Here is a 26,342-nt window from a genome sequence, read left to right as displayed (position 1 = left end):
CAGGCTCCAGCAGTTGCAGCACGTGGGCTCAGGAGTTGCGGCTCCCGGCTCTAGAGCACAGGCTCAACAGTTGTAGCGCACGGGCTTAGTTGCTCTGCAGCCTGTGGGACCTTCCCGGATCAAGGATTGAACATGTGTCTCCTGCACTTGCAGGTGTATTCTTTACCAGTGAGCCACCAGGGAAGCCCCAAAGTATTGTAGCCCCAAAACTCAAATGAAGTTTTGTACATTTGTTGTTGTTGTTTTTCTAAGGCCATACTGTGGGGCACGTGGGATCTTAGTTCCCCAACCAGGGATTAACCTGTGCCCCTGCACTGGGATCACTGGGCTGCCAGGGAGGTTCCTACATGTTGTGTTTTAAAGACATAACGCTATTTTACTCTTAATAGTTTATAGTTTAAAACACAACTTTTATATGCACAGGGATCCCAAAAAACTTCATGTAATTCACTTTATCACAGTGATCCGGAACCAACCCACAATGCGTCCAAGGTATGCCTGTATTTAGCTTTGACAATCACTGCTGAACGGTTGTCCAGGGTTTGTACCGATTTGTATCACCACCACAAACGCACTGGGGCTCCTGTGGATCCACAGCCATAGCACCACTTGGAACTGCTGGTTCTTTCATTTTAGCCATCCTGGTAGGAGTGTGGTGGTATCTCATTTAATCTGCACTGAATGACTGATGATTAAATTGAATGCCTTTTTAAAGGCATTTAATTTAATGCCTAAATGACTGCCTTTCCCCTCCTGGCACTTTTTTCGTGTGTTTGTTAGACATTTGGATATCCTCCTCTTTTACAAAGTGCTAATTCAAGCCTTTACCCACTTAAGAGTGAGTGACATCGTTCAGTCGTGTCCAACTCTTCGCGACCCCATGGACTGTAATCTACCACGCTCCTCCATCCATGGGCTTTTCCAGGCAAAAGTACTGGAGTGGGGTGCCATTTCCTTCTCAGAGGATCTTCCCGGGCCAGGGATTGAACCCAGGTCTTCCACATTGTAGGCAGACGCTTTACCATCTGAGCTACTGAGGAAGTCCTTTACCCACTTAAACAAATATTAAAGTAAAAATAAAAAGATCTTTTAAAGCTTTAAACAGCTTAAGGCCCTGAAGCAACCCAGCCATAGACCTGAGATAAGCATAGTGCTGGAGGACTGTGCTGCCCCTAAAGTGGGGACGTGTTCCTACTATCAGAGAATCTACCGACACAAACACTATAATGGCATGACTCTTGCGACTTTTTGTACCACTGGAAGCACTAAAAGGATTATCCAATAACTAGAATTAGTTACTGACCCCAAAGTCGGGGCGGGGGGGGTGTCTCCACAGAGAGAAAGACACCAGCACTTACTGTCTCTTTAGGCCTAGGATGCCAAGGATGTTAATTCATCCTCTACAAGTAATAGGTGGTTTACCTTTGCTTTGCTCTTACAAAATTCCTTCTTTGAGTGCTCCCAGGATTATAAAGGGAAACTTGGTACGAACATTAGAGAGAGACCCACAGTTGAACTTTTCTTCCTGCTCTTTACTCTGCTAACCAATTACTAAATCCTTCAAACTTCTGCTTATATAAAATCCTTTATATTTGCAGCATTTTCATTTCCATAGATAACCACCTTAATTCAAGCCTCATTTCTTATCTGGAAGAGATACCAGATCTCACTTTACCTTTGAAGAGGATCAGGCTATGCCATTCTAAAATATGCTACTTTGGCATAAAGATTATTTTAAGCTAAAGACATTTGAGATTCAACAGATGTAGAAAACCTTTTCAGCGCTTCCCTTATCTGACTAAAAGCAGCAACTTCTAAGAAATGAGGACTGCCATAAATTCTCATTTCAGGTTGGCGTCTACTCCCAGGAGAGAGACCAAGAGTAAACCTAATATAAATCCCCCATCTGGGGGAGTTTCATGGTCATGAAAAAGACACAAAGACCATTTGCACCCACACAAGCAAATATTATCACCAACTTTCTTTTCTCCCATTTGTTCTCCTCAACACTCGTGTTTCCTAAAGAAACTTGTTTGTTCTTCCCATAAAAGCCTTTTCCCCCCCCTCTTTCTTCTATTAAGTCAGGCATAGAAATTCCAAAATTTTACTACTTCTTTGAACTATTTATATATGCAAAATCAGTAGGGAAAACAGGGAAGTGATTTTTGAAAAGGTAATTGGAAGCCTGCTGGCACTTTCAGGAAAGATGTTGGTCACTGAAACTAGCAAATAAATGATTATCTTGGCCCAGGGTCTAGTGCTTGGACGTACAGGCTCAAAAGAAACTAATTTTATTAGTTCAGTCAAGGTCTGGGGGGACTTCAGTTACAGGAGACAGTTTATATACATGAATGAAATTTATTAATTGAGAAATGAAACTGAGAAAGGAAGCATCAAGTGATTGACATGTTGCCTTTCTTAAAAGGAGACCATTTTGGGGAAACTAAAATTCTATCAATCCACTATTAGCTTCATATAGCTTTCTCCACCTTGGGGGCAAGAATGTTGGAATTCTGACACCAAGAGGCTAGACAGGGTCTTCTTCTTGGCTGACAAGGCATATACTTGACTTTTTTCTCTTTTTTTGACTTTCTTTTCTTTACAGACAAGTACCAACATTAGTCATTGTTATCAACATGTTATAACTGCCAAAATGACTATCTACATTAAGACCCCTGATGGGACAGGTTTTAAGAAAAATACGCTGCTAAGTTGCTTCAGTCTTGTCTGACTCTTTGTGACTCTACGGATCATAGCCCACCAGGCTCCTCCATCCATGGGATTCTCCAGGAAAGAATATTGGAGTGGGTTGCCATGCCATTCTCCAGGGAATGTTCCTGACCCAGGGATCAAATCTGTCTCTCTTAGTCTCCTGCATTGGCAGGCGGGTTCTTTACCACTAGTGCCACCTGGGAAGCCTAAGAAAATACATCAGCTTCTAGAGGACTAAGCCAAAGTAGGGCTTGCAGGTTTGTTGTTGTTGTTCAGTCACTAACTCATGTCCAGCTCTTTGCAATCCCATGGGCTGCAGCACAAAAGGCTTCCCTGTCCTTCACCATCTCCCGGAGTTGGCTCAAACTCCTGTCCATTGAGTCAGAGGTGCCACCCGACTGTCACAGCCTCTACTGCCCCTTCTCCTGTTGCTTTCAGTCCTTCCCAGCATCAGGGTCTTTTATCAATGAGTTGGCTCTTCAAAACAGGCGGCTAAGGTATTGGAGCTTCAGCATCAGTCCTTCCAATGAATACTCAGGGTTGATTTCCTTTAGGATTGACTGGTTTGATTTTCTTGTAGTCCAAGGGACTCTCTCGAGTCTTCTCCATAACCACAATTCAAAAGCATCAATTCTTCAGCACTCAACCTTCTTTATGGTCTAACTCTTACATCCATACATGACTAATGGAAAAACCATAGCTCTGACTATATGGACCTTTGTCAGTAAAGTGATATCTCTGCTTTTTAATACAGTACCTAGGTTTGTCATAGTTTTCCTTCCAAGGAGTAAGTGTCTTAATTTCATGACTGTAGTCACTGTCCACAGTTATTGTGGAGCCCAAGAAAAGAAAATCTGTCAGGATTTCCACTTTTTCCCTTTCTATTTGCCATGAAGTAATGGGACCAGATGCCATGACCTTAGTTTTTTAACGTTGAGTTTCAAGCCAGCTTTTTCAGTCTTTCATCCTTACCAAGAGGCTCCTTAGTTCCTCTTCACTTTCTGCCATTAGAGTGATATCATGTGCATATCTGAGGTTGCTGATATTTCTCCTAGCAATCTTGATTTCAGCTTGATTCATCCAGACCAGCATTTCACACAATGTACACCGCATGTAAGTTAAACAAGCAGAGTGACAATATATAGCCTCATCATACTTCTTTCCCAAGTTTGAACCAGTCCATTGTTTCATGTCCAGTTCTAACTGTTGCTTCTTGACCTGCATATAGATTTCTCAGGAGACAGGTAAAGGTGGTCTGGTATTCCCACCTTTTTAAGAATTTTCTGGTGTTTTTCTGGAATTCCCTTGCTTTCTCTATGATCCAATGAATACTGGCAACTTGATCTCTGGTTCCTCTGCCTTTTCTAAACCCAACTTATACACCTGAAAGTTCTCAGTTCACCTATTGCCGAAACCTGAGAAATCTGTATGCATATCTGTATCCACAGTGTTTAGAACATGTGCAGACTTGTACCATACTAATGTCTTTAAATAATTACCTGAAAATATAATGGATAAGCAAAATGTGGTATATACGTTCAATGAAATGTCAGCCATAAAAAGGAAGGAAAATTTGACCATGCTACAACATGGATGAACCTTGAGGACACCATGCTAAGTGAAATAAGTCAGTCACAAAAAGACAAATACTGTAGGATTCCACTTATACGAAGTACTGAAAAGTCAAAACTGCAGAGACAGAAAGTATAATGGTGGTTCCCAGGAGCTGGGGGGGGAGACAGAATGGGGAGTTACTATGTAGCAGGTCAACTCTGCTTCACAAAATGAAGTGTTATGAGGATGTACAGTGGAGAAGGGTGAACAACTGTGTGGACGCATTTAACACTGCTGAACTGCACACTCACTAATGGTTAAGACGGTAAATTTTAGATGACTTGTATTTTAACACACAAAGATGCCATTAAATAAGTAAAGTTCCCACTGTTATGCAATGGATGTAGATAAGCACCAACATCCAAATACTACACAGAGATTCTACAACATGGCTTAACTGCAAATGATATAATCAGCTAAGGGAAAAGCACACTTATCTGGGTAGACAGGTTTTCCAGATCTTTTACTTACGTTCACACTGAAATGCTAAATTTAGCATTTGAAATAAATGTTTTATAAATAATAAATCTTTAAAATAAACAGAAACCATTCATCTCACTATTTTACCAATCCTGAATTCAAAGTACAGAAATATAAAAGCTATAAATAAAGCCAGAAGAGGAAATAACAATGAAAGATGTCAACAAAATACTGGGGAGAGGCAAATAAAGGTTTTGATGTTTGTTTTGTTCTACTCACTTCTAAAAAACAAAGAGTGAGGAACTTAAAAAGCATACACACAGACAAGAGATAACAGCATCAAAGTCCAGCAAAGTAGGACAAACAGATAACGGAATAAGCCAAGCATAGCTGATATCCAGGCCAGCAGCAGGAGAAACCCTAAGCAAAGAAAGCTCATCTGAACCAAATAACCTGAGAAAGGGTAAGGAATTAGTCACCAGATAGCTCCTAAAGTAGGGTGGCAGACGGGGCTGAAAACAGGATTGAAAGTCCCAGAAGAAGCAGTCAGAGCCCATTCTAAACCCTCTAAGTGCCCTTCCTCTCTAATGTCAGAAAACTGGCCTTTGGGAGGTCCTAAGGGCTTCCCTTGTAGCTCAGTTGGTAAAGAATCTGCCTGCAGTGCAGGAGACCGGGGTTCGATCCCTGGGTTGGGAAGATCCCCTGGAGGAGAAAAAAGCAACCCACTCCAGTATCCTCGCCTGGAAAATCTCATGGACAGAGGAGCCTGGTGGGCTGCAGTCCATAGGGTCGCAGAGAGTTGGGCACAACTGGAGAAGCCTGGTAGGCTGCAGTCCATGGGGTCGCTAAGAGTCAGACATGACTGAGCGACTTCACTTTCACTTTTCACTTTCATGCATTGGAGAAGGAAATGGCAACCCACTCCAGTGTTCTTGCGTGGAGAATCCCAGGGGCGGGGGAGCCTGGTGGGATGCCTGTCCATGGGGTCACACAGAGTTGGTCACGACTGAAGTGACTTAGCAGCAGCAGCAAGGTACTGGAGTAGGAAGACTCTGAGCTCACCTCCTCTCACAAGCACCAAAATTACAATTATTTATAGAATAATTCTTGAGGAAAAAGACCAGAACCTATCAGAAAAGATCTTCCACAACTAAAGATAGAAAGAAGGAATCACAGAGTGACAGGTAGGAGTGGGGAGTCCTAATAGAGTCAAGACCCATGACTCTAGTTGAGGGACCTACAAACAGAAAAATTGTTACAATATATTTTCCCTCTGAGGGAATTTCTCCAAAGAAGAATTTCTCCAAAGAAGCCCCCAATCTCCTGCTGAAAACAAGTTTTCAACTCCTTTCAGTAAGGAATAGGCATACAACTGTTGGATAATATGGGAAGAGTATGTTTATTTTGTAAGAAATCATCAAATGGTCTTCCAAAGTGGCTAAACCATTTTGCATTCCAACCAGCAATGAGAGAGAATTCCTGTTGCTCCACGATCTCTCCATCATTTGGTGCTGTCAGTGTTTTTGGATTTGAGCCATTCTAATAGGAAAAGGAGTGCGTCAAGGCTGTATATTGTCACCCTGCTTATTTAACTTCTATGCAGAGTACATCATGAGAAACGCTGCGCTGGAAGAAGCACAAGCTGGAATCAAGATTGCCGGGAGAAATATCAATAACCTCAGATATGCAGATGACACCACCCTTATGGCAGAAAGTGAAGAGGAACTCAAAAGCCTCTTGATGAAAGGGAAAGAAGAAAGTTAAAAAGTTGGCTTGAAGCTCAACATTCAGAAAACGAAGATCATGGCATCTGACCCCATCACTTCATGGGAAATAGATGGGGAAACAGTGGAAACAGTGTCAGACTTTATTTTTGGGGGCTCCAAAATCACTGCAGATGGTGACTGCAGCCATGAAATTAAAAGACGCTTACTCCTTGGAAGGAAAGTTATGACCAACCTAGATAGCATATTCAAAAGCAGAGACATTACTTTGCCAACAAAGGTCCGTCTAGTCAAGGTTATGGTTTTTCCAGTGGTCATGTATGGATGTGAGAGTTGAACTGTGAAGAAGGCTGAGCGCTGAAGAATTGATGCTTTCGAACTGTGGTGTTGGAGAAGACTCTTGCGAGTCCCTTGGACTACAGGGAGATCCAACCAGTCCATTCTAAAGGAGATCAGTCCTGGGTGTTCATTGGAAGGACTGATGCTAAAGCTGAAACTCCAGTACTTTGGCCACCTCACGCGAAGAGTTGAAATACTGGAAAAGACTCTAATGCTGGGAGGGATTGGGGGCAGGAGAAGGGGATGACAGAGGATGAGATGGCTGGATGGCATCACTGACTCGATGGATATGAGTTTGAGTGAACTCCAGGAGTTGGTGATGGACAGGGAGGCCTGGCGTGCTGCGATTCATGGGGTCGCAAAGACTTGGACATGACTGAGCGACTGAACTGAACTGAATAGGTGTGAAATGGTAACTCATTGTTATCTTAAAAGATATGTCTTTTGCAAATATTTTCTCCCATTCTGTAGCTTTTTCTTTTTAAAAAAGATTTATTTATTTATTTGAAGTTTTGACTGTCCTGGGTCTCAGTTTTTGCACATGGGCTTTTTCTAGCTGCAGTGAGCAGGGGCTACTCTTCATTTCGGTGTACAGGCTTCTCATTGTGATGGCTTCCCTCACTGCAGAGCACAAGCTCTGGGCACGAGGGCTTCAGTAGTTGTAGCACGTGGGCTCAGTAGTTGTGGCTCGTGGGCTCTAGAGAGCAGGCTCAGTAGTCGTGGCTCAGGGGCTTAGCTGATTCGCGACATGTGGGATCTTCTCAGACCAGGGATCGAACCGGGTCCCCTGCATTGGCAGCTGGATTCTTAACCACTGGACCACCAGGGAAGCCCCTGTAGCTTATCTTCTAATTCTCTTAGACAACTTTAGCTTACTTTCTTTTTAAACAAATTTATATATTGAACCACTCTAATATTAAAGAGTTAAAGTTTCCTTGATTTAAGGATGAATGTTATTAAGCAAATTCCATTGTTTTGAGTAACATCTCCTGGCATATTATCAACACTGCTTTCACATTTCTTTAATGCGTATTTCTATTCACAATACTCTACAGAATAGTAACTTCAAAACTATTACAGAGATAACAGGATACTTTTGCCTTTAACTAAAAAAAGTTTTTTTTGCTGACAAACACTTAGCACAAACATTTTCAAGATTGATAAGTATTTAAATAACACTCTGTACCATCAAGTGTTTTTAAACTCATGCTTATCATGCAGTATGTAAGTATGGGGAACACCGAAATGAAAACTGACAATTTTACATTTACTTCTTCAAATAACAGTGCGAAAGAGCAGAGATAATCTTTTCTTGCCACAGTCATTATTATATAGGAAGAATTGTCGTATTTTCTCCAACACTGGTTTCAAAGGCAATTCTATAATAAATGGGGACAAAAAAATACTTCTTCCCTGTAAACTGCCAATTAGTAAATGTATAAGAAATAAAAATTATTAGAAAAATCACCCATTTTGCAACCATTGCAGGACTAACTGGTTCAAGCAAATCACCAGTGGATGATAAATTCATGACATGAAAATGTGTTTGTTGGCAAATGGTATATTAACAGTCTTCATGTGGATGATTATTAATTACAGAGTCATCAGTGAACACAATCTTAATAAATAAATAAATAAATCAGAGAAACATACCCACAACTGAAAAACTGACATTACATTCTCCTGATGTGATGTAGTGAGAACAACATGACACTTACGGAGCTTTTCTAGTCAATTGTATAACCCAAATCTAACCACAAGGAAGCAATCAGATGAGCTTATATTGCAAAACAGGAACTTTTACATAATAAGAGGCTCTTACTCTTCAAAAATTGTCAATTTTAACATGAGAAAAAGTCTCAAGAACTGTTATAGTATAAAGGCAATAGAAGAGGTATGACAACTAAACGCAATGCTTGATCCAGGACTTTTTTTAAACTTGCTATAATGGACAGTATGAAAACTATTTGGCAACATTTGAATGCTGACTATACACTACTAAAGGCATTGCATCAATATTAAATTTCTTGAATTTGATACAATTACACTTTGGTCATATACTTATTCTAAAGAGATACAAGTAACCTTTCTCAAGAATCCAGGAAAAAAAAGAAATTGTGTATCACTCTGTTATATACTATGTTGCCACTGACAGAGAAAAGTAAAGCAGTGTGGCCAAGAGTGAACCCTATGTGAACCAAGCTGAAGAGTTATATTTTTACAATTTTTCTGTATTTCTTTCATTTAAAAAAAATTTTTTTAATTCAGAAACAAAATTCATTCTCATCAAATGGGCTATAGTAGGGTAAAGATCTTAACTAATTTTCACCCGGCATAAAAGTTTTCTATCTCCTTGTAGACCTATTGCAAATACAATTTTTCAAACATCTGAATGACTGCTCTAGCTGTACTTCTAAGATCCCATCACAGGATATCCTTGCCTTGAGAGTAAATAAGACATAGAGTTTAATGCACTGCACTATGACAGACATGAGCTTAAAATCTTTGAGGAGGAGGTCTGACAGCAATATGGACTGAACTGATGTTATCAGTCGCCCCCACCACCCGCCACTACAAGCACATAAAAATGCAGATAAAATATGAAAATAAAAAAGGTCTTGATACACAGCTAAACTAGAAAGATTGAAAAATTCCAGGTTCCAGAGAAAAGGTGAGTTAAAGCCATAAATATAAGGGAAAACTGATGACAGGGAGCTGAGGCCTGTGGGGAGCAAGCTCAGATTCTTGTAATGAACACATGAGAACAAGACTGCAGCGGGTGGGCATCATATCTCAAGCTTACAAGCAGGTAGAAACCTGCAGAAAACCCCAGAGTCAAGTGCTCCTCATCAGAGGCCAGAAGAACCCTAGAGAAGCAATAAGCAGGTTTGCCATCTATCAGGGCAAGGTTGGGAGGTGGGGAAGCCACCCTAAAACTTCAAAAGCATAACTCAGTAAGGTACAAAGATATAAGATCCAAAATTTACATCCTGTGCATGAAGAGTAAGGAAACAAAAAGCCAATAAACTAACCTAAAAACTTGTTTAGAACCACCAAAACCCCTAGAAACAGGCAGAAGAAAGTTTGAAGCAGACTTGAGAGAAACTTTCACAGATTTGGATCATTGACAGCCAGGCCACTTACAACCCTTCCTTCCAACTTTTAGCTCGATGATTTCAGAATTTAAAAACTTATGGATTGCACATGGAAATAAAACACCAAGAACTCCAAAGAACAAGACAATGTAAGAGCCTATACCTCTGAGGCAGGAGAGTCGGCGCCCTAGGAGGAAATATGCTTACTTGTGAACTTGTTAAACATGCTGGTTTAGAATGCTGAGAAAGGCGGTGGGTCAACAGTTTTTAAAGATTCACTTTATATAGCTTTTCTTAACAGAGTTATAACTCACACACCATAAAATTCACTGTTTTATAGTTTACAGTTCAGTGTTTTTTAGTATATTCACAAGGATGTGCAACCATCCTCACATTTTTATCACACTGAAAAGAATCCCACGTCTGTTATCTGTCATTCCCCTTCTCATTCTCCTTGGCAACCACTAGTATACTTTATGCCTATGGACTTACTTATTCTGGAATTTTCTCATAAAGGAAATGTGACTTGCTTCCTTCACTGAGCATATTTTCCAGGTTCACTCTATATTGGAGCATATGTCAGTACATCATTCCTTTTTATGGCTGAATAATATTCCACTGAATAGACAGATTACATTGTGTTAACTGAATCATCAAGTGATGGACATTTAAGTTGCCTCCTCTTTTTGGCTACTGTGAACAATACAGCTAAGAACACTCATGGGCAAGTTTTTGTATTAACATATGATTCTCTTGTATTTCCTTATTACTCTTTTCCCTTTTAACCCATAATAAATAACCCAGATAAAAAGGCTGTTGCTGTATTTGTTAACTTTTTTTTTTAATTTCCAAAAACAATGGATAGTAGTTCTTCTCTCAGAAAACCAATGTAGCTGTAATTTGCATGTCTTCAAGCTAATTTTTTTAAGTTTTATTATGAAAATTTTTTCATTAAAGTAAGCTTTTTAATTGAAAATACACACCCAGAGAAGTGTACATATCATTAGATTGCAACCTGGTAAGTTTTCACAAGCCAATCCCACCAGCGCAACTGGCACACAGATAAGGCACAGCCAACATCAGCACCCAAGACTCCCCGAGTGTCTTCTTTTAGCCATTTACCTCCCAACAGAAGCCACTGTTCTTATTCAGTCACCACAGATTGGCTTTACCTGTTTTAAAATTTCATATAAATGGTTGTGTCTGATTTATTTCATTTACTATTAATGTTATATTTGTGAGCATCATTGATCATAGTTGCACATAGCTGTAGTTCACTTGTATGTGGAAAATTTTAAACATCATTCAGCTTCAACAGTGTCGAATAAGGTGGGCCCTTAGCCTCTGACAAAAGCAAAGGCACTTTCTTGCTGAAAGAAAATTATGTTATCCTAGCCCACAAATGATCTCTATAATTTTTCATATACAATTTCTGGCATATGTTAAAGTAAATTAGGCACTCACAGAGACAAACACGAATGACCAAAATCCAAAAGACATCAGAAACATTAACAGTTATCAACACAGACCTCAAAATTACTATGCAATATGTTCAATTAAATGAAGGACAAAATTGAGAATTTGGACAGAGAACAAAAATCTATAAAAAGAACCAAACAGAAATTCTAGAACTAAAAAATAAAACGCTAATTTAAGAACTCAATGGTTGAGTCTAACAGCAGATCAGATCAGCAGAAGACAGAAATATTGAAAGGAAATATAGACTGAAAGAAAATATCCAAAACAAAGCATAGAGAGACAAAAGGATGGGAGATATGGAAAAGTGTATGAGAGATAAGGACTGCCCACAAACTGGGGATACTTTTGAGTGTGAAAGGGTACTACTTAAGGTGTTTAGTTATATCATGACAGTAGGTACAAAATGATACGTGAGGTTATCTGAGATACTGAGGACACAGGGAAAGGTCTAACATATGTGTGACTGGAATCCCAGATGGGAGAGGAAAAAGAAAGAGGGAGAAGCAAATTAGGAACTATACAGCTGAGAATTTTCACGTAAAGAGGTAAAGCAAAATAAATTAGGTAAGTACAATCAGTCCAGATTAGTAGGGAGACATAAAAGTGGGCAAAAGAGACTAACAGTGTATCAGGAGGGAGTCAATGGAAATTCTTCTAAGGTAACAATTTAAGGATATTAATCAGACTACAGAGAAGGGGAGATGAAGACCATCTAGGAAGACATTCAGTAAATCCAGATGAGAGTGGTGATAACACTGGATTAAGGTGAGGTAGTCAATAAAGAAGAGAAAGTGAACTCGCTCAGTCGTGCCCGACTCTTTGTGACCCTGTGGACTGTAGCCCGCCAGGCTCCTCTGTCCATGGGATTCTCCAGGCAAGAATACTGGAGCGGGTTGCCATTTCCCTCTCCAAAAGGAAGAGGCAAACAATTTCAAAGCAAAAGCTGAATAATTTGGCAAGACAACATACAAAAATGATCCCAGATAATAGCTCTAGCCCTTAAAACTGGGAAAAGTTAACATTGACCACTGAAAAAATAATTTCTATGTTTTCTAATTTTTAACATAGAGTTTTGTTTTTATTTTATTAAAAAATTTTTTTTAGGTCACGCAGTGTGGCATGAGGGTTCTCAGTTCAAGGGACACCATAAATTGATCATGTTCTTGACCATCTAAAAAATTTTCTTTCCAAGCAAACTAGAAACATAATAAAAAGTTAACTATGTATACAATAGAAATCTTTTTATAATAAATATTGAAATAAAAACAGTTACAAATGATCGAGAAATTAACAAAATGAAGAATATTTGACAACAAATGAGACAAGTCAGAAGAAAATTTACAGCCTTAAATGCATTTATAACTAAAAAAACAAAAGCCTCAAATAAGTATCCAATTTAAGAAACCAGAGTAAAATAAACCAACAGAAAATGGGAGGTGGGAATAAAGATAAAAGCTGTGTCTGATTAATTATGAACAATTTAAAAACTAGTCCAAAGAATAAATAAGGCCAATATCTGATTTCTTGAAAAATCCAACAGAAATAGATTAAAGGGTAAAAACCCCCTTAAGCTTATACTTAAAACAAGACTTCTAAACCTCTGCAAGTATTTCTCAATATAATATCTTCCAATGACCTGATAGCTGTGGGCAACACAGAAGGAAGGTGAGGCTGGGTACAAAGCTTAAGCCTGAGGGTATAATACGATTTTTAACTTTCTTTCTTTTACATTTGTATGAATCAAAAGTCGAATGTGAAAGCAGTATCTTCCAAATCAAGAATCCTGGGTTATCACTTCTATAAATTCCTTTTTAAAATTTACATAATATTTTTAAATTTTATTTATAATTGGAGGATAATTTATTTTTAATTGGAGGATAATTGCTTTACAATGTTGTGTTGGTTTCTGCCATAAAACAACATGAATCAGCCATAGGTATACAGATGGCCCCTCCCTTTTGAACCTCCCCCTCCCACCTCCCACCGAATCCCACCCCTCTAGGTTGTCACAGAGCACCAGGCTAAGCTCTCTGTGTTATACAGCAACTTTCCATCATCTATCTATTTTGCACATGGTAATGTATATATTTCAACACTACTCTCTCAGTTCTTCCGGGGCCTCCCCTCGCTGTATTCGTAAGTTTGTTCTCGATGTCTGAGCCTCTCTTTCTGCCCTGCAAACAGGTTCATCAGTACCATTTTTCTACATTCCATATATATACATTAATACATGATATTTGTTTTTCTGACTTATTTCACTCTGTATAACAGGCTCCAGGTCCATTCACCTCACTAGAACTAACTCAGATTGATTCCTTTTTATGGCTGAGTAATATTGCATTGAATATATGTACCATAACTAGTTGATCCATTCATCTGTCGGTTGACACCTAGGTTGCTTATAAATTCTTTATTTACCTTTACTTTTACTAAGAAACTATTGACAGATTAACTATTCCATGTTAATTTAGTTGTTTTTCTATGTAATCGTGATTCACGATCTTATCCTTTCTCTTATTTACTAATTTTTTTTGGCTGTGTCAGGCCATGCAGGATCTTAGTTTCCTGACCAGCAATGAAACCCATGCCCCCTGCAGTAGAAGCTCAGTCTTAACCACTGGACCACCGGGGAAGGTCCCTCTTATCCTCTTATCCCATCACTTGTAACCAAGGGCATATGGGGGACACGACCAGGGCAAATCTAAATTTCTGGTGCCACTTACTCTGGCATTTCAGGGATTTCACGAGTAAACTGGGCCACATTTACTTTACAGTTAAAAACAATTTAAAACTAATTTTAAAACCTAAATTTTTAAGTTTCTTTCTTTTTTTTCATCTGTCTGCTGCGTGGCATGAGGGATCTTAGTTCCCCAACTAGGGACAGAACCCATGGCTCCTGCAGGGCAAGTTCAGAGTCCTACCCACTGGACCGCTAGAGAATTTCCAAGAAAACTTTCTCTATTCCCCTTGGTCATAGTGGACTAGCTAGCCTTCTTTGTATTCTCCCTGGCTACACTGCCTTTATACCATCAGTGACTACTTGCTGTTTTTATTGTTGTCTATGATTTAACAAAGAGGAGGCAAAGATCAAAACCCCATGAACTCTTTCCTCTATTAAATCCATGCAAGAAAAGATGGTGCCCTATGGAAATTCACCTTATTTAACTCATCACCGAAAACTGGAAATTACTTCTAAATCATCCACACTTAAAGTTTAGGTAAGCTTTGTCCAAGAATAAACTTTTAGTATACATATTTTAAGACTCTCAAGTCAATAAACAAGTCAAGAGAGTCTTAAACAATATGGTAATTCAAATATTACCTGAATAGCTTGTATTTCTTATTAGTGAGTTTCTGTACCTTTTTTCATTAAAAAAGAAAAACACTGAAGTTGAATAATAAAGGGTCATAACAGTGAAGAATTTTTTAGGTGTACTCTTCATTCTCTGGGATCTAAGCAGTGCTCCAACCATAGTGTTATGATGTCATTTTCATCTCTTCTATAATAAAGTAAAAAGTGTTTAAAAAGTAAAATAAATATTTAAAAATAAAGTTTTAGGGATTTCCAGGTATTACTAAGATTAAATAAATTCCCTCCAGATGAAAATTCCAAAATAAGTAACTTCCACTACAGCTGGAACAAAATGTAACTGCAGAACAACTGTAATGAACCTTATCAAGTGAGAGCAATAAGTTCTATAGTGGTTGCATTTTCTGATTAGTCAAAATTATCTTTGAAAACTCACTCATGTATAATCAGGTCTTTGGAAGTTCAATATTAATGTCTTAGGCTTCTTTTTGCATTTAGACTATTGACACCTTGTTCTGGGTCATGGAGGTCATAAGCTAAGGCAGTTGAGTAGATGCAAGCAGGTAAGACAATGGGAAAAAAGAGATTATTGCCCTCTACCTCCATACAGTACAGCCCCAGGATGTGTATATAGTAAGACTGAATTGTGTCCAGCTGATTCCTAGGCCTTAAATAAAAAAAATATAATTTCGATTATTTAATAGCTGCAGACCTGTAGTTTTTGCAGATCTTAATAACAACCCAAGGAAAAAAATACAAACATACAACAGGAACTGTTAGGTGTAAGTACAGTAATTGCAACTTTCATGAAATATAAATCTCAAAAGTTGCCATAGCAGTCTTAACTTTAGACCCAAAGGCGTACAATTTGAAAACAGCAAGAGAATTAACTACACACATTCTACTATACAGATGAGTATATATGACACTTGCTTTAGCACTTATTCATCATCCACTAGGTATTAAAAATACTAACTCAGGATTCCATTCCGCAAGCATTTAACAAGACTTCTGCTCAGCTGAACAATGGAGTTTAAAGAAACAAAGAAAAACTTATAATTTAGTTGGAGCCACAATATTTACCTATTTTTTGAAAAGGACTAACATAAAACAATGCACAACAACCTGGAGTTAATTTAGTGTAAAGAAAGGATCTGTTGCTTATTATATTATTGCACATCTCCCACTGAAGTGTTCAATAAATTCTACCACCTTAGGAGATGACTTTTAAACGTATTAAACTAATTATAATGAAAAAATAGGTACTTTTGTTCTTCACATATTCGTTCATTCCTATCTCCCCCCGCATCCCACCGCCCCACCTTACACCCCTTTCTCTCTGGCTGTGGGATGGCCAGAAGAGGAAGAAATACTAAAAGTGAAACGCTGCATGAATTGATCAGGAAAACTTGGTAAATAACTGACTGGGAAAGTGAAAAATGAGATAAGGTAGTGATGAATCCCAAGAAGGTGCTTGGCCACTTACCCAGAAATTTATTTAATGAGAATGGATCGCAGGTTTCCACAGGTCGTTCCACTGCCAGTAAGAGAGTCGTGAACCTTGGGTCCCTTTTTTCACTAGTCAACAGTCTCCCTCACCTACACGCGGAGTACATATTTAGCACTCAACAAACCTTGATTGACTGAAAATCTATCTTTTTCATACTGGTACCCAACCACAGAGGTATGGTCCCACAAATTCCCTCCAGAAAAGCCTTACGATTTAACCCAAAGAACTGAGGAAGTAGTCAGAAGCTCTGGGGATCTTGGTAAGGACTGGGAATGATCAAGGGCCAATGGGGCCTACACTGACCCGACTTCCCAAAGAAAGCTCAGGGGACTGACCTACAGCTAGCAGGCTTCGGCTTCGCCAGGAGGTACGCGACAGGCCGCAGATCCATAGCCTCCCACCCGGGGGCGCTGAGAGACCCGGGGGCGCTGGGAGACCCGGGCGCTGGGAGACCCGGGGGCGGGGGGTATTCCCTCAAGTTAGTACCTGTGAAGCTGCGACACAGAGAGTGGCTCGGGGCTCTCATTACGGAGGCCGGGGCCTGGGGCCGGCCAGCTGCGCCTCCTGCCTGAGGGCTCTGCGCTCCGGAGCTGCAGTGACAGCACGGGTCGCAGATAATACCTCACACCTCGGAAGCCTCGTGGCTCGCAGGCCCCGGGAGTTTCGTTCCCAAGACTGCGCGAGTCGTCGCACTCACGTCTACAAGGCGCTCTTCAAGGCTTCCCTCACAGCTCAAGCGATCACTCCTGCCTTAAGCCCAGCCACTGGTCGCTTCCCGGCGCCGCCATCGCTAGTGTTTGTTTTCATTCGCTTCGGTGACGGCCGGGGGAGGAAGAGGGCTACGGGGGAAGTACAGCTGCCTAACATCAGTCGCACTTTCTCTACAAAGTGGATGCCCTACTTAATCTTCTTCCTCTTTGATGTGTCCGTAAAAACTGGTTTCCTTACCAAAGTCTGAGTCCCCAGTCTCTTCAAGGGTCTCAGAAAAGAAAGGGGTAAACCCAGCGGCGGGGGGAAGACGGGGGTTGGAAGAGCGCGAAAGTTTGGGCCGTGTGTGGAATGTGCGCTGACGAATCGCAGATCGCGGCGGCGGCCGCAGAGAGGACGCGGCTCGGGGCGGGCGCTGACGCGGAGGGGCGGGGCCTGCACTGAGCGCCGTGGCGGCTCGTCTTCGGCCGCAGGTTCCGGAGGCGGGCCGGGCTCGGCTGGGTGGGTGGGGAGTGTGACGGGTAACCTGGCAGCCGCGGAGAGGTGGGTGAGCGGCCTCGGCTGACTTGGGCCGGGACCATCACACTTCCGTATCCACTTCTAAGTCAGCTTTTCAAAGCCTTTGAGGTGGAGTCGCCTGTCAGCCCCTAGCTCTCCCAGCCTCCTCTTCTGCGCCTTCCTTCCCACCTGCCTGGTCTTCTCTGCTTCCTAGCCCTCAGCCTCACGATTTGGGTTTCTTGGGGTGAGGGGAAAGCCTTCTGTTAAAAGCACGTAATCTCCCTCGACCAGCCTGGGTCGTGGGCGGGTTTTTTTGTTTTTTTGTTTTGCCCCTTCCCTGTTAGACGGGTTTGAACACCACCACCCCCCACCCCCGCCCGCCCCGCGTCTCTTTACCCCTTACTTATCCTGTGGAATCAGAAGGGTTTGGGTCATGAATCCCGCCGTGACTAATCTCTGTCCTGAGTACTTATGACGTCTGTCAGCGGCTTCGTGGCCTGTCTACTTAGGAGCAGACCTCTTACTTTGTGAATAATTATGCCATCACCTCCATTAACCTTTTGCTCTTCCCAATTCAAGTTGTGGTGGTTTAGTTGCTAAGTCGTGTCCGACTCTTGCGACCCCATGGACTGTAGCCTGCCAGGCTTCTCTGTCCATAGGATTCTCCAGGCAAGAATACTGGAATGGGTTGCCAGTTCCTTCTCCGGAGAATCTTCCCAACCCAGGAATTTAACCTGGGTCTCCTGCGTTGCAGGCAGATTCTTTACCAACTGAGCTAGGAGGAAAGCAGTTCAAGTACCAGGCAGGCACTAAATGAGCCACCAATACTCAACTCCCATTCTCCAAGCCAAAGCAAGCCCGTCCTGTGGTCGTGAGTTAGTGGAGAAAAACCCAGAGTTACAGTTATAGCACCTTTTGCTTGAACAAAATGGAAATTTGAGAAAAGAATCTGTTGTGGTCTTTGAATCGCTTTAAAGTTTTTGGTGGGTTTCTAATGTCTTTCTTGTTTTGTTTTGTTTTGTTTAACCTTTACAGAGAGAAGATTATAAATACCGCAGCCACTTAAATGACGGTTAGCCGTTGAATTCTGACACTTAAATACTTTCTTTCATCAGCATCTTCACTGGAAAGAGTTCAGGAAAAATAACGGAGGGAAAGAAACAACATTTACATGTACCATGGCTATACCAATAACAGTACTTGACTGTGATCTCTTGCTATATGGCCGAGGTCACCGGACATTGGACCGCTTTAAGCTGGATGATGTGACGGATGAATACTTGATGTCCATGTATGGGTTTCCACGACAGTTCATTTATTACTTGGTGGAGCTCTTGGGGGCGAGCCTTTCTAGACCTACTCAGAGATCCAGGGCTATTAGCCCAGAGACACAGATCCTTGCAGCACTGGGCTTCTATACCTCAGGTTCCTTCCAGACTCGGATGGGAGACGCTATTGGAATCAGTCAGGCATCTATGAGTCGATGTGTTGCCAACGTCACTGAGGCGCTTGTGGAAAGAGCTTCACAGTTCATCCACTTTCCAGCTGATGAAGCCTCTGTGCAGGCTCTGAAGGATGAATTCTATGGGTTGGCAGGGATACCAGGAGTCATAGGGGTAGTTGACTGTATGCATGTAGCAATCAAGGCACCAAATGCTGAAGACCTTTCCTACGTGAACCGTAAAGGTCTTCATTCTTTAAATTGCCTGATGGTGTGTGACATCAGAGGGGCACTGATGACTGTGGAGACAAGCTGGCCAGGGAGCCTCCAAGACTGTGTTGTGCTACAGCAGTCTTCTCTCAGCAGTCAGTTTGAAGCTGGGATGCACAAAGAGAGCTGGCTTCTTGGTAAGTCTGAGGTATAAATGCTTCATTCTGTAGATAGTGAAAAAATACCTGGGACAGTAGAATGAAATATGGAGGTCTATAGACCTGAGTCTCAGTCCTGTTCTCTTTTCAACACGACCTCGGATGAGAACTCTCTGAGCCCTAATTTTTTTAAATCAACATTTAAAAGACACTTATTAACAATAAAAAATATTTATCTATTTATTTGGCTGTGTGGGGTCTTAGTTGGGGCACACAGGCTCTTCCTTGCAGTGTGAGGGCTTCTCTAGGTTCAGGGCCTTCTCTGGAGTTGCTGCACGTGGGCTTAGTTGCCCCTCGGCACGTGAGATCTTGGTTTCTGGACCAGGGATCGAGCCTGAGTTCCCAGCATTGGAAGGTGTATTCTCAACCACTGGACCACCAGGGAAGTCCCAGAAGACACTAACATTTAAAAACATATGATTTGACTCAGTTCTTCTAAGAATTTATCTTGGAGGTACATATTCAGAAATATGCAAAACAAAATTACACACAGGAACTTGCATAACAACAGTATTTTGTAGTCCCAAACAACAGTAGCAACAACAAAAATTCCCCTTAAATAAAGCCAAAGTACTTATCAGTGCAGATCTGGTTAAATATAGTACCTTCATACGATTGAGCCTTAACTTTTTAGAATTTATTTGGCTGCGCCAGTCTTAGTTGTAGTACATGGAACCTTTGTTGAGGCGTGTGCGATCTAGTTGCCTGACCAGGGATCGAACCTGGGTCCCGTGCATTGGGAGCATGGAGTCTTAACCCCTGGACCACCAGGGAAGTCCCAGAGCCTTCATTTTTATTGTCTGTAAAATAGTGAAAGTAATGCTAAGGGCAGTAATATCTGTTGTTAGGATTAGGGAATATATACGCAAGTTCACTCTGAAGTATTGTGCACATGTATTCTTTTTGCCATCGGTGACTGTCTCCATGACGTCTATATGAAAATGACAGTAGACAGTGCGTTTATACAGTTCTTATGGAAACTCGCTTCATAGACCTGCCTGCCCAAGTGCCCTCGGAAAGCCAGGCTTAATGATCTGAGTAGAACAAGAACCCATTCGGTACGAAGCAGTGCAAACCAATGTGACTGTAGAGCTGAGAGGAATACAGTTAGTTAGCAGTGATGAAACCCTCAAGCCTGGCAGCTTTCTTTTTGTTTTATTTTTAAAGCACTGCTCTTTTTGTGAGCAACAAGACAGGGGTTATCTTGTATACAACATATGTGAGAGATGAAGGAGCACATTAAGCATCAGAAGACCTCTCTTTCAAAACCATGAATCTTAACCTGGTTTATTAAGGCCAGTCTGCACTGCACATGCTTGTTATGCAGTGTTTCACATGTAATAGATGCCCAGGAATTTTTTTTTCTTTAATGTGCTTACTGACAGTTAAAGAAAAACCTTCCCTGGGACTTTGCCAGAAGTCCAGTGGTTAAAATTCTGTCCTTCCAATGCGTGGGATTCAGGTTTGATTCCTGGTCGAAGAAATAAGATCCCACATGCCTGACAAGGTGGTCAAAAAAAGAAAAAGAACCCTTCCCCCCTTCCAGGTGAAAAGAGACCGCTGTCACACTGGCTGGTTTGGCACTGCCAGGGCACCACGGGCAACAGCTTGGAGATGAACTGATTCTCTTCAGTTGTCGCTTCTACACTGCTGCCAGTACATCGCCTTCTCATTGCCTTACTGGATGTTTGTGTTAATCCCGCCTTTTGCCTAGTCTGAATTTGTAAATTCTGTTTTCAATCAACTCATACCAAGAAGAGAGGGAAAGACTGCAAATGTCTCATCCAGCTTCTTCTTCCACGGCTGGGGAAGTACTTGGGTTCCAAGCTGATTTCTTGTGACATCACCTGGGTACCCTAACTCTAACGCCAGCTAGAAATGACTGAGCACGTTAGTCAAGTTAGTCAGGCGATCTTGTAAGTACTTTGCCTTGGATTATCTCACTTAATCCTTATAAAAACTTGTAAGGAGTTATATGCTAATGTCAGCATTTTCACAGAAGAGGAAATTAAGGCACAGAACATCTGTGCCATTTGTGTTTATTTTTTTAGAATGAATCGTATGAGGAGTTACTCTATTTGGCAAATGGTCTTTTTGCTAGGACTTCAAGGTCATGTACCAATCACTGATTTTCTTTTCCTTCACAATTGGGGACCCCAGTTTCAGTTGGAATTATGGCTTTAAAGTAGTTTTTCAGTTGTTTACAGGACATAGTTGAAAATACGTAAAAATTTGGACAAATTTTTATGTATTTTTCTGATTGCCCTCTTGACAGAAAGAGTGCAAGTGGGAGAGACGGAAACATTTCAACCACACTTAACAGATGTTTATTAAGGCCAGTTTTGGTACCCGGCCACATGCTAGACACTAATGATGCCAGGGAAGTATACCCACAGAAGTTGATGCTATGGAAATTAATTCCTTTAGTATCCTCAGTTCTAGCACAGATCCTTTGAAAAGCCTCCATGAGCTGTAACAGGCAAACTAGTTTGAAAACATGTGAACTAGTGTAGTGTTTCACAATTTTTACAGATCAAAAAGAGTTATCTGGGGAATTTTTAAAATGTATGTACTTATTTTTGGCTGCGTCAAGTCTTAGTTGAGGCACTGGGCACATGGGCTCTTCTCTAGTGGTGGAGCATGGGCTCCAGAGTACCGGCTGCGTTGTGACAGTGTACAGGCGGCCCCTCAGCATGTGGGGTCTCAGTTCCCCGACCGAGGATCGAACCCTTATCCCCTGCATGGCAAGGTGAATTCTTAACCACTGGACCACCAGGGAAGTCCTCTATCTGGGAAATTTGTTTAAAATAAAGGGACCCACTTCAGACTTCAGAAATGAGATTCTTCAAGAAAAGAATCCTATCATCATTTTTATCAGGTGGCCCAAATTATTTGTAATGAATAGATGGTTGGAAAACACTGGTTTCACATATAGGGAAAACTGGTAGGATTCCGAGGAATGACAAGATGTTGAAAAAAAAGAGAGATAAGATGACTGATTGTATCTTAAGTACACCATCAGATTTGTAGAGCGGTTCTAGATTTGCTAAACCTAGAACTAGCTGTGATTCCCCCTTGGGTTTTGTTTGTTTGTTGAGCATATTTTAACCTTGGGTGTCATGCCTTCACGTCCTCATTCTTGTCTGCCCCTTCAGAGGGCATCAGCTAATTCTTCTTCTCTAAATGTACCTGCTCCTACACACAGTTCAGCCCAAGTTATTCCTTCAGCTCTTGACCTAGTCCTGTTAAGCAGCTTCGGGTAAGCTCTGCCAGAATGTCTCTTGGATGACTGATCATATAAGCAATTATAATCTGTTTAGCAATTCTGATCCTAATCCCCTCCTGAGTGTCTGTCTTTCTGGATTATAACCAGTTAATGGTGATCGGGCGTTTTATAAAAGGTCACCACTAACTAGCTGATCTTGTATGTTTACCCAATTAAAGCTCATATTGTTTCTTAGAGTGACATTTAACAAATATTTAGCATGTCTGTGTTTTCACATTCATCTTTTTATTTATTTATTTGTTGTCCACGAGGCATGTAGGATCGTAGTGCCCTGACCAGGGATCAAACCCACATTCCCCCAGCCTTGGAAACACAGAGTCCTAACCACTGGACTGCCAGGGAAGTGCCTCGACATCCATCTTAAATGTTTTTTAATTGTCTCTTGCAGCATTATACCATTGTTTTAGTGACTCTGCCTCTGACGTTATTAGCATTAGTTGACTAGCTCCTTCCTCTTCTGTGCCTGACAGATCATAGGATGGCCGACATATATTTTTATTTTCTCATTTATAAAATGAGTTCAATAATATCTGCCTGGCAGAGCTGGGATTGGAAAAGAGATAATACAATGCCTACTACATAGTAGGTATTCAGTGTCATAGATATTATTTTCATTATGACTTATAACATCAGTTTCTTATATACAGTATATATTAGGGACAAGTTCAATTAAAGAAGGTTGTACTTAGGAGGAAAAAAGTCAGCCAAATATACAATTTGAAGATATTTGATATCTCAGATACTTAAAGTTAATCCAGGGGCTTCCCTGGTGGCTCAGTGGTAAAGAATCCAGCTGCCAACGCAGGAAACATGGGTTTGATCCCTAATCCGGGGAAATTCCACATGCCACAGAGCAACTAAACCCGCGTGACACAACTATTGAGCCTCTGCTCTAGAGCCCGGAAACCACAACTACTGAAGCCCTCGTGCCTGGAGCCAGGGCTTCGCAACAAGAGAAGCCACTGCAACGAGAAGCTCATACGCCGCAACTAGAGAGTGGCCTCTGCTCACCACGTCTAGAGAAAGCCGGCGCACGGCAATGAGGACCCAGTGCGGCCGCAAATAAATTTTAAAAAATTAAAGTTAATCCAGTCTACCTAGAACTAATACAGTGTTATGTGTCAATATCTCAGTAATGTTTTTAGTTAAAAAACTGCATTTAAAGTTAACACAGGTCTTGGAAATGTAAGCTCCTAAAAGAAAGGAGTTCTATATATTTGGAACAGTGCCTAGCACTCTCTGAACAGTCCATAACTATTTACTGAAATTGATGGTGGGTGAGGAACACAACAAGTATGCAAGCTGGTATTCCTTAGGTCTATTTGTCTCAAATTTCTAAGGGTTTGTGCTTCTATCTGAGACATTTCACCTTCCAAATTTAGTGAATCAAGACAAGTAAACATTGTAGAAACATTGTGCTATTGTAATGGGACACTGCACACTGGTTTTGTTTGTAGTGCTTCCCAGGATCATTGGTGCAGAAGTCATTTAAAGGAGATGCCTTGTGTATATAATTTTAATTGACTTCTGATTTTACTTCCCTATCCCTGACTGTTATTATTTGCATCATTATATTTATGCTTTCCTTGTTAATGTGAAATTCTACCAGTTCCTCTGTTACAAAGGTGTGGTCCTAATGAGTGTGATTTCTAGGTTGGCAGAACATCTCTGCTGGCACTTTTATTCTCCTGAGCACTGGAAGAATGAATGATTATTGTCTATAAAATCCTCTGAAATCGCCTGGTAATGCCTTCATACCTGACATTTTAATGGTAAAGTTAGAGATTTTTTTCCTCATAAATGTTTTGAGGTCTTCTGGCAGAACTTCCTATTTCTCTCTTGCACTCTTGCTCTTTAGAGATTTTATTTTATTTTAAAATGTTTATTTATTTGGCCACTCTGGGTCTTAGTTGCAGCTGGGGGATCTTTAGTTGTGGCATACAAACTCTTAGTTGTGGCATGTGGGATCTAGTTCCCTGACCAAGGATTGAACCTGGGGCCCCTGCATTGGGAGTACAGAGTCTTGGTCACTGGACCACCAGGGAAGTCCCTAGAGATTTTAAAGACTGGCTTGCTATGTGATAGTTTAAACTAACTTTTTATTTTAGAACAATATCTCTGAATTTAGAAAATCCTGGAATTGCCTAGAAGTCCAGTGGTTAGGACTCTGTGCTTCTGCTGCTGGGGGCCCAGGTTCAATCCCTGGTCAGGCAACTAGGATCTCATAAGCCACATATCACGGCAAAAAAAAAGAATATTCAAGAATTTCATTTGCTCCAGTGCTTTCACCTCCATCCCACATTCCATCAGACTTAGCTTTCTTTAGCCATGTCAGCTTTTTTTCCCTGTTGGTTTTAACCAAGGGTATTCCCAGCCAAGACGCCTGTCTTCCTGCTCCTCACATAGGCATGCCTTCTCTATACCACAGCATTTCTCTCTCTGTTTCCCTGCTCTGCTTTGGCTCCAGAAACAGTTACATATTCTTGTCCATTCTCTGTATATGCACCTGCTGCTAAGTCACTTCAGTCGTGTCTGACCCTGTACGACCCTATAGACGGCAGCCCACCAGGCTCCCCCGTCCCTGAGATTCTCCAGGCAAGAACACTGGAGTGGGTGCCATTTCCTTCTCCAATGCATGAAAGTGAAAAGTGAAAGTGAAGTCGCTCAGTCGTGTCCAACTCTTAGCGACCCCATGGACTGCAGCCTACCAGGCTCCTCCGTCCATGGGATTTTCCAGGCAAGAGTACTGGAGTGGGGTGTCATTGCCTTCTCCAGTATATGCACCTGGCTTTTCTTTTTTTGTTTGTAATCCAGTTATAAACGTCTGTGATTTCTTTGGGCCTTCCCCACAGGTGACAGTTCCTTCTTTCTCCGCACCTGGCTCATGACCCCACTTCACATTCCTGAAACTCCAGCTGAATATCGCTATAATATGGCCCATTCTGCAACTCACAGTGTGATTGAGAAGACCTTCCGAACGCTCTGCTCCCGATTCCGCTGCCTGGATGGATCCAAGGGGGCACTGCAGTACTCCCCGGAGAAGTCCAGCCACATCATCCTGGCCTGCTGCGTCCTCCACAACATCTCCCTGGAGCACGGGATGGATGTGTGGTCCTCTCCAGTGACCGGCCCGGTGGAACAGCCCCCCGAGGAGGAATATGAGCACATGGAGTCCTTGGACCTGGAGGCTGATCGTATCCGTCAAGAGCTGATGCTCACTCACTTCAGCTAATGTGGAAGGTGGGGAGGAGCGAGGCTTTCCAGGAGCTGTGACAAACTTCCCCTCTCAGTACCCCCTCCACAGTCCCATCGCCTAGCATGACTGAGTGTGTGGACACTTGTCACAAACTGATATATAATCTGCGTGTTTTAGAAGGGTTGGGTCAACACCAGAATATCTTGATTCATTTGCAAATTTATTAACTAAACAGAAACCCCCAAGACCAACAGTTCCCTGCTATGCACTGAACACCAGGTTAGCACCATTCACTCAATTGAAAGTTCCTTCGTTGTAGACATTTATTTCATGCTTACAGAATCAAAGAGGAAAACAGCATATAGCCAGACGAACGCTTTGTTTGTTGCAATTATCTAGAGATTTCAAAAGAAAGCAATATTTGTCCTGAATTATCTGGATGGTATTTTAGCTTTTCTAATTTCCTACCTATGAAGACATAATATGAGGCAAGTGTGAAAAGTGATTTTCAGCTGGGGAATGGGCTTCTGACATAAATAAACGGCTACTAATCTGAGCTTGCAGTGTGTGTTTTTAAGAAGA

The 26,342-nt window shown here is 41.4% G+C and overlaps 2 protein-coding genes across 14 annotated transcripts in view; one reads left to right on the top strand and one right to left on the bottom strand.

The window, feature by feature from the left end:
* The window catches only part of ATG13 (autophagy related 13), a 42,011-nt gene extending 24,818 nt beyond the window's left edge, over positions 1-17,193 (bottom strand). For 2 of the 12 annotated variants that reach the window (XM_019975237.2, XM_070767649.1), the window contains exons 1-2: positions 16,690-17,187; positions 16,180-16,292 (exon numbers count right to left, since the gene is read on the bottom strand). The gene's annotated coding sequence lies outside the window, so the exon portion shown is untranslated. Of the gene's footprint in view, positions 1-16,179; positions 16,293-16,689 lie in introns of all 12 variants that reach the window. The other 10 variants (XM_019975235.2, XM_070767648.1, XM_019975239.2 and 7 more) reach the window with 10 other exon arrangements.
* A 155-nt stretch (positions 17,194-17,348) lies between these two features.
* Positions 17,349-26,316, top strand: HARBI1 (harbinger transposase derived 1). 2 transcript variants are annotated; one of them, XM_019975699.2, is made up of 3 exons: positions 17,349-17,454; positions 18,445-19,257; positions 25,417-26,316. In XM_019975699.2, exons 2-3 carry the CDS (start codon positions 18,588-18,590, stop codon positions 25,794-25,796), a joined length of 1,050 nt encoding a protein of 349 aa, XP_019831258.1. In that variant the 5' UTR covers positions 17,349-17,454; positions 18,445-18,587; the 3' UTR covers positions 25,797-26,316. The 2 variants fall into 2 exon arrangements, with proteins under 2 accessions (XP_019831258.1, XP_019831259.1); XM_019975700.2 differs by having other exon boundaries at positions 17,434-17,538.
* Positions 26,317-26,342: the final 26 nt, after the last annotated feature.

This window comes from Bos indicus, chromosome 15 (assembly GCF_029378745.1).
Source record: "Bos indicus isolate NIAB-ARS_2022 breed Sahiwal x Tharparkar chromosome 15, NIAB-ARS_B.indTharparkar_mat_pri_1.0, whole genome shotgun sequence".
Taxonomy (NCBI): domain Eukaryota; kingdom Metazoa; phylum Chordata; class Mammalia; order Artiodactyla; family Bovidae; genus Bos; species Bos indicus.
This window is presented reverse-complemented; position numbering and strand designations above follow the sequence as displayed.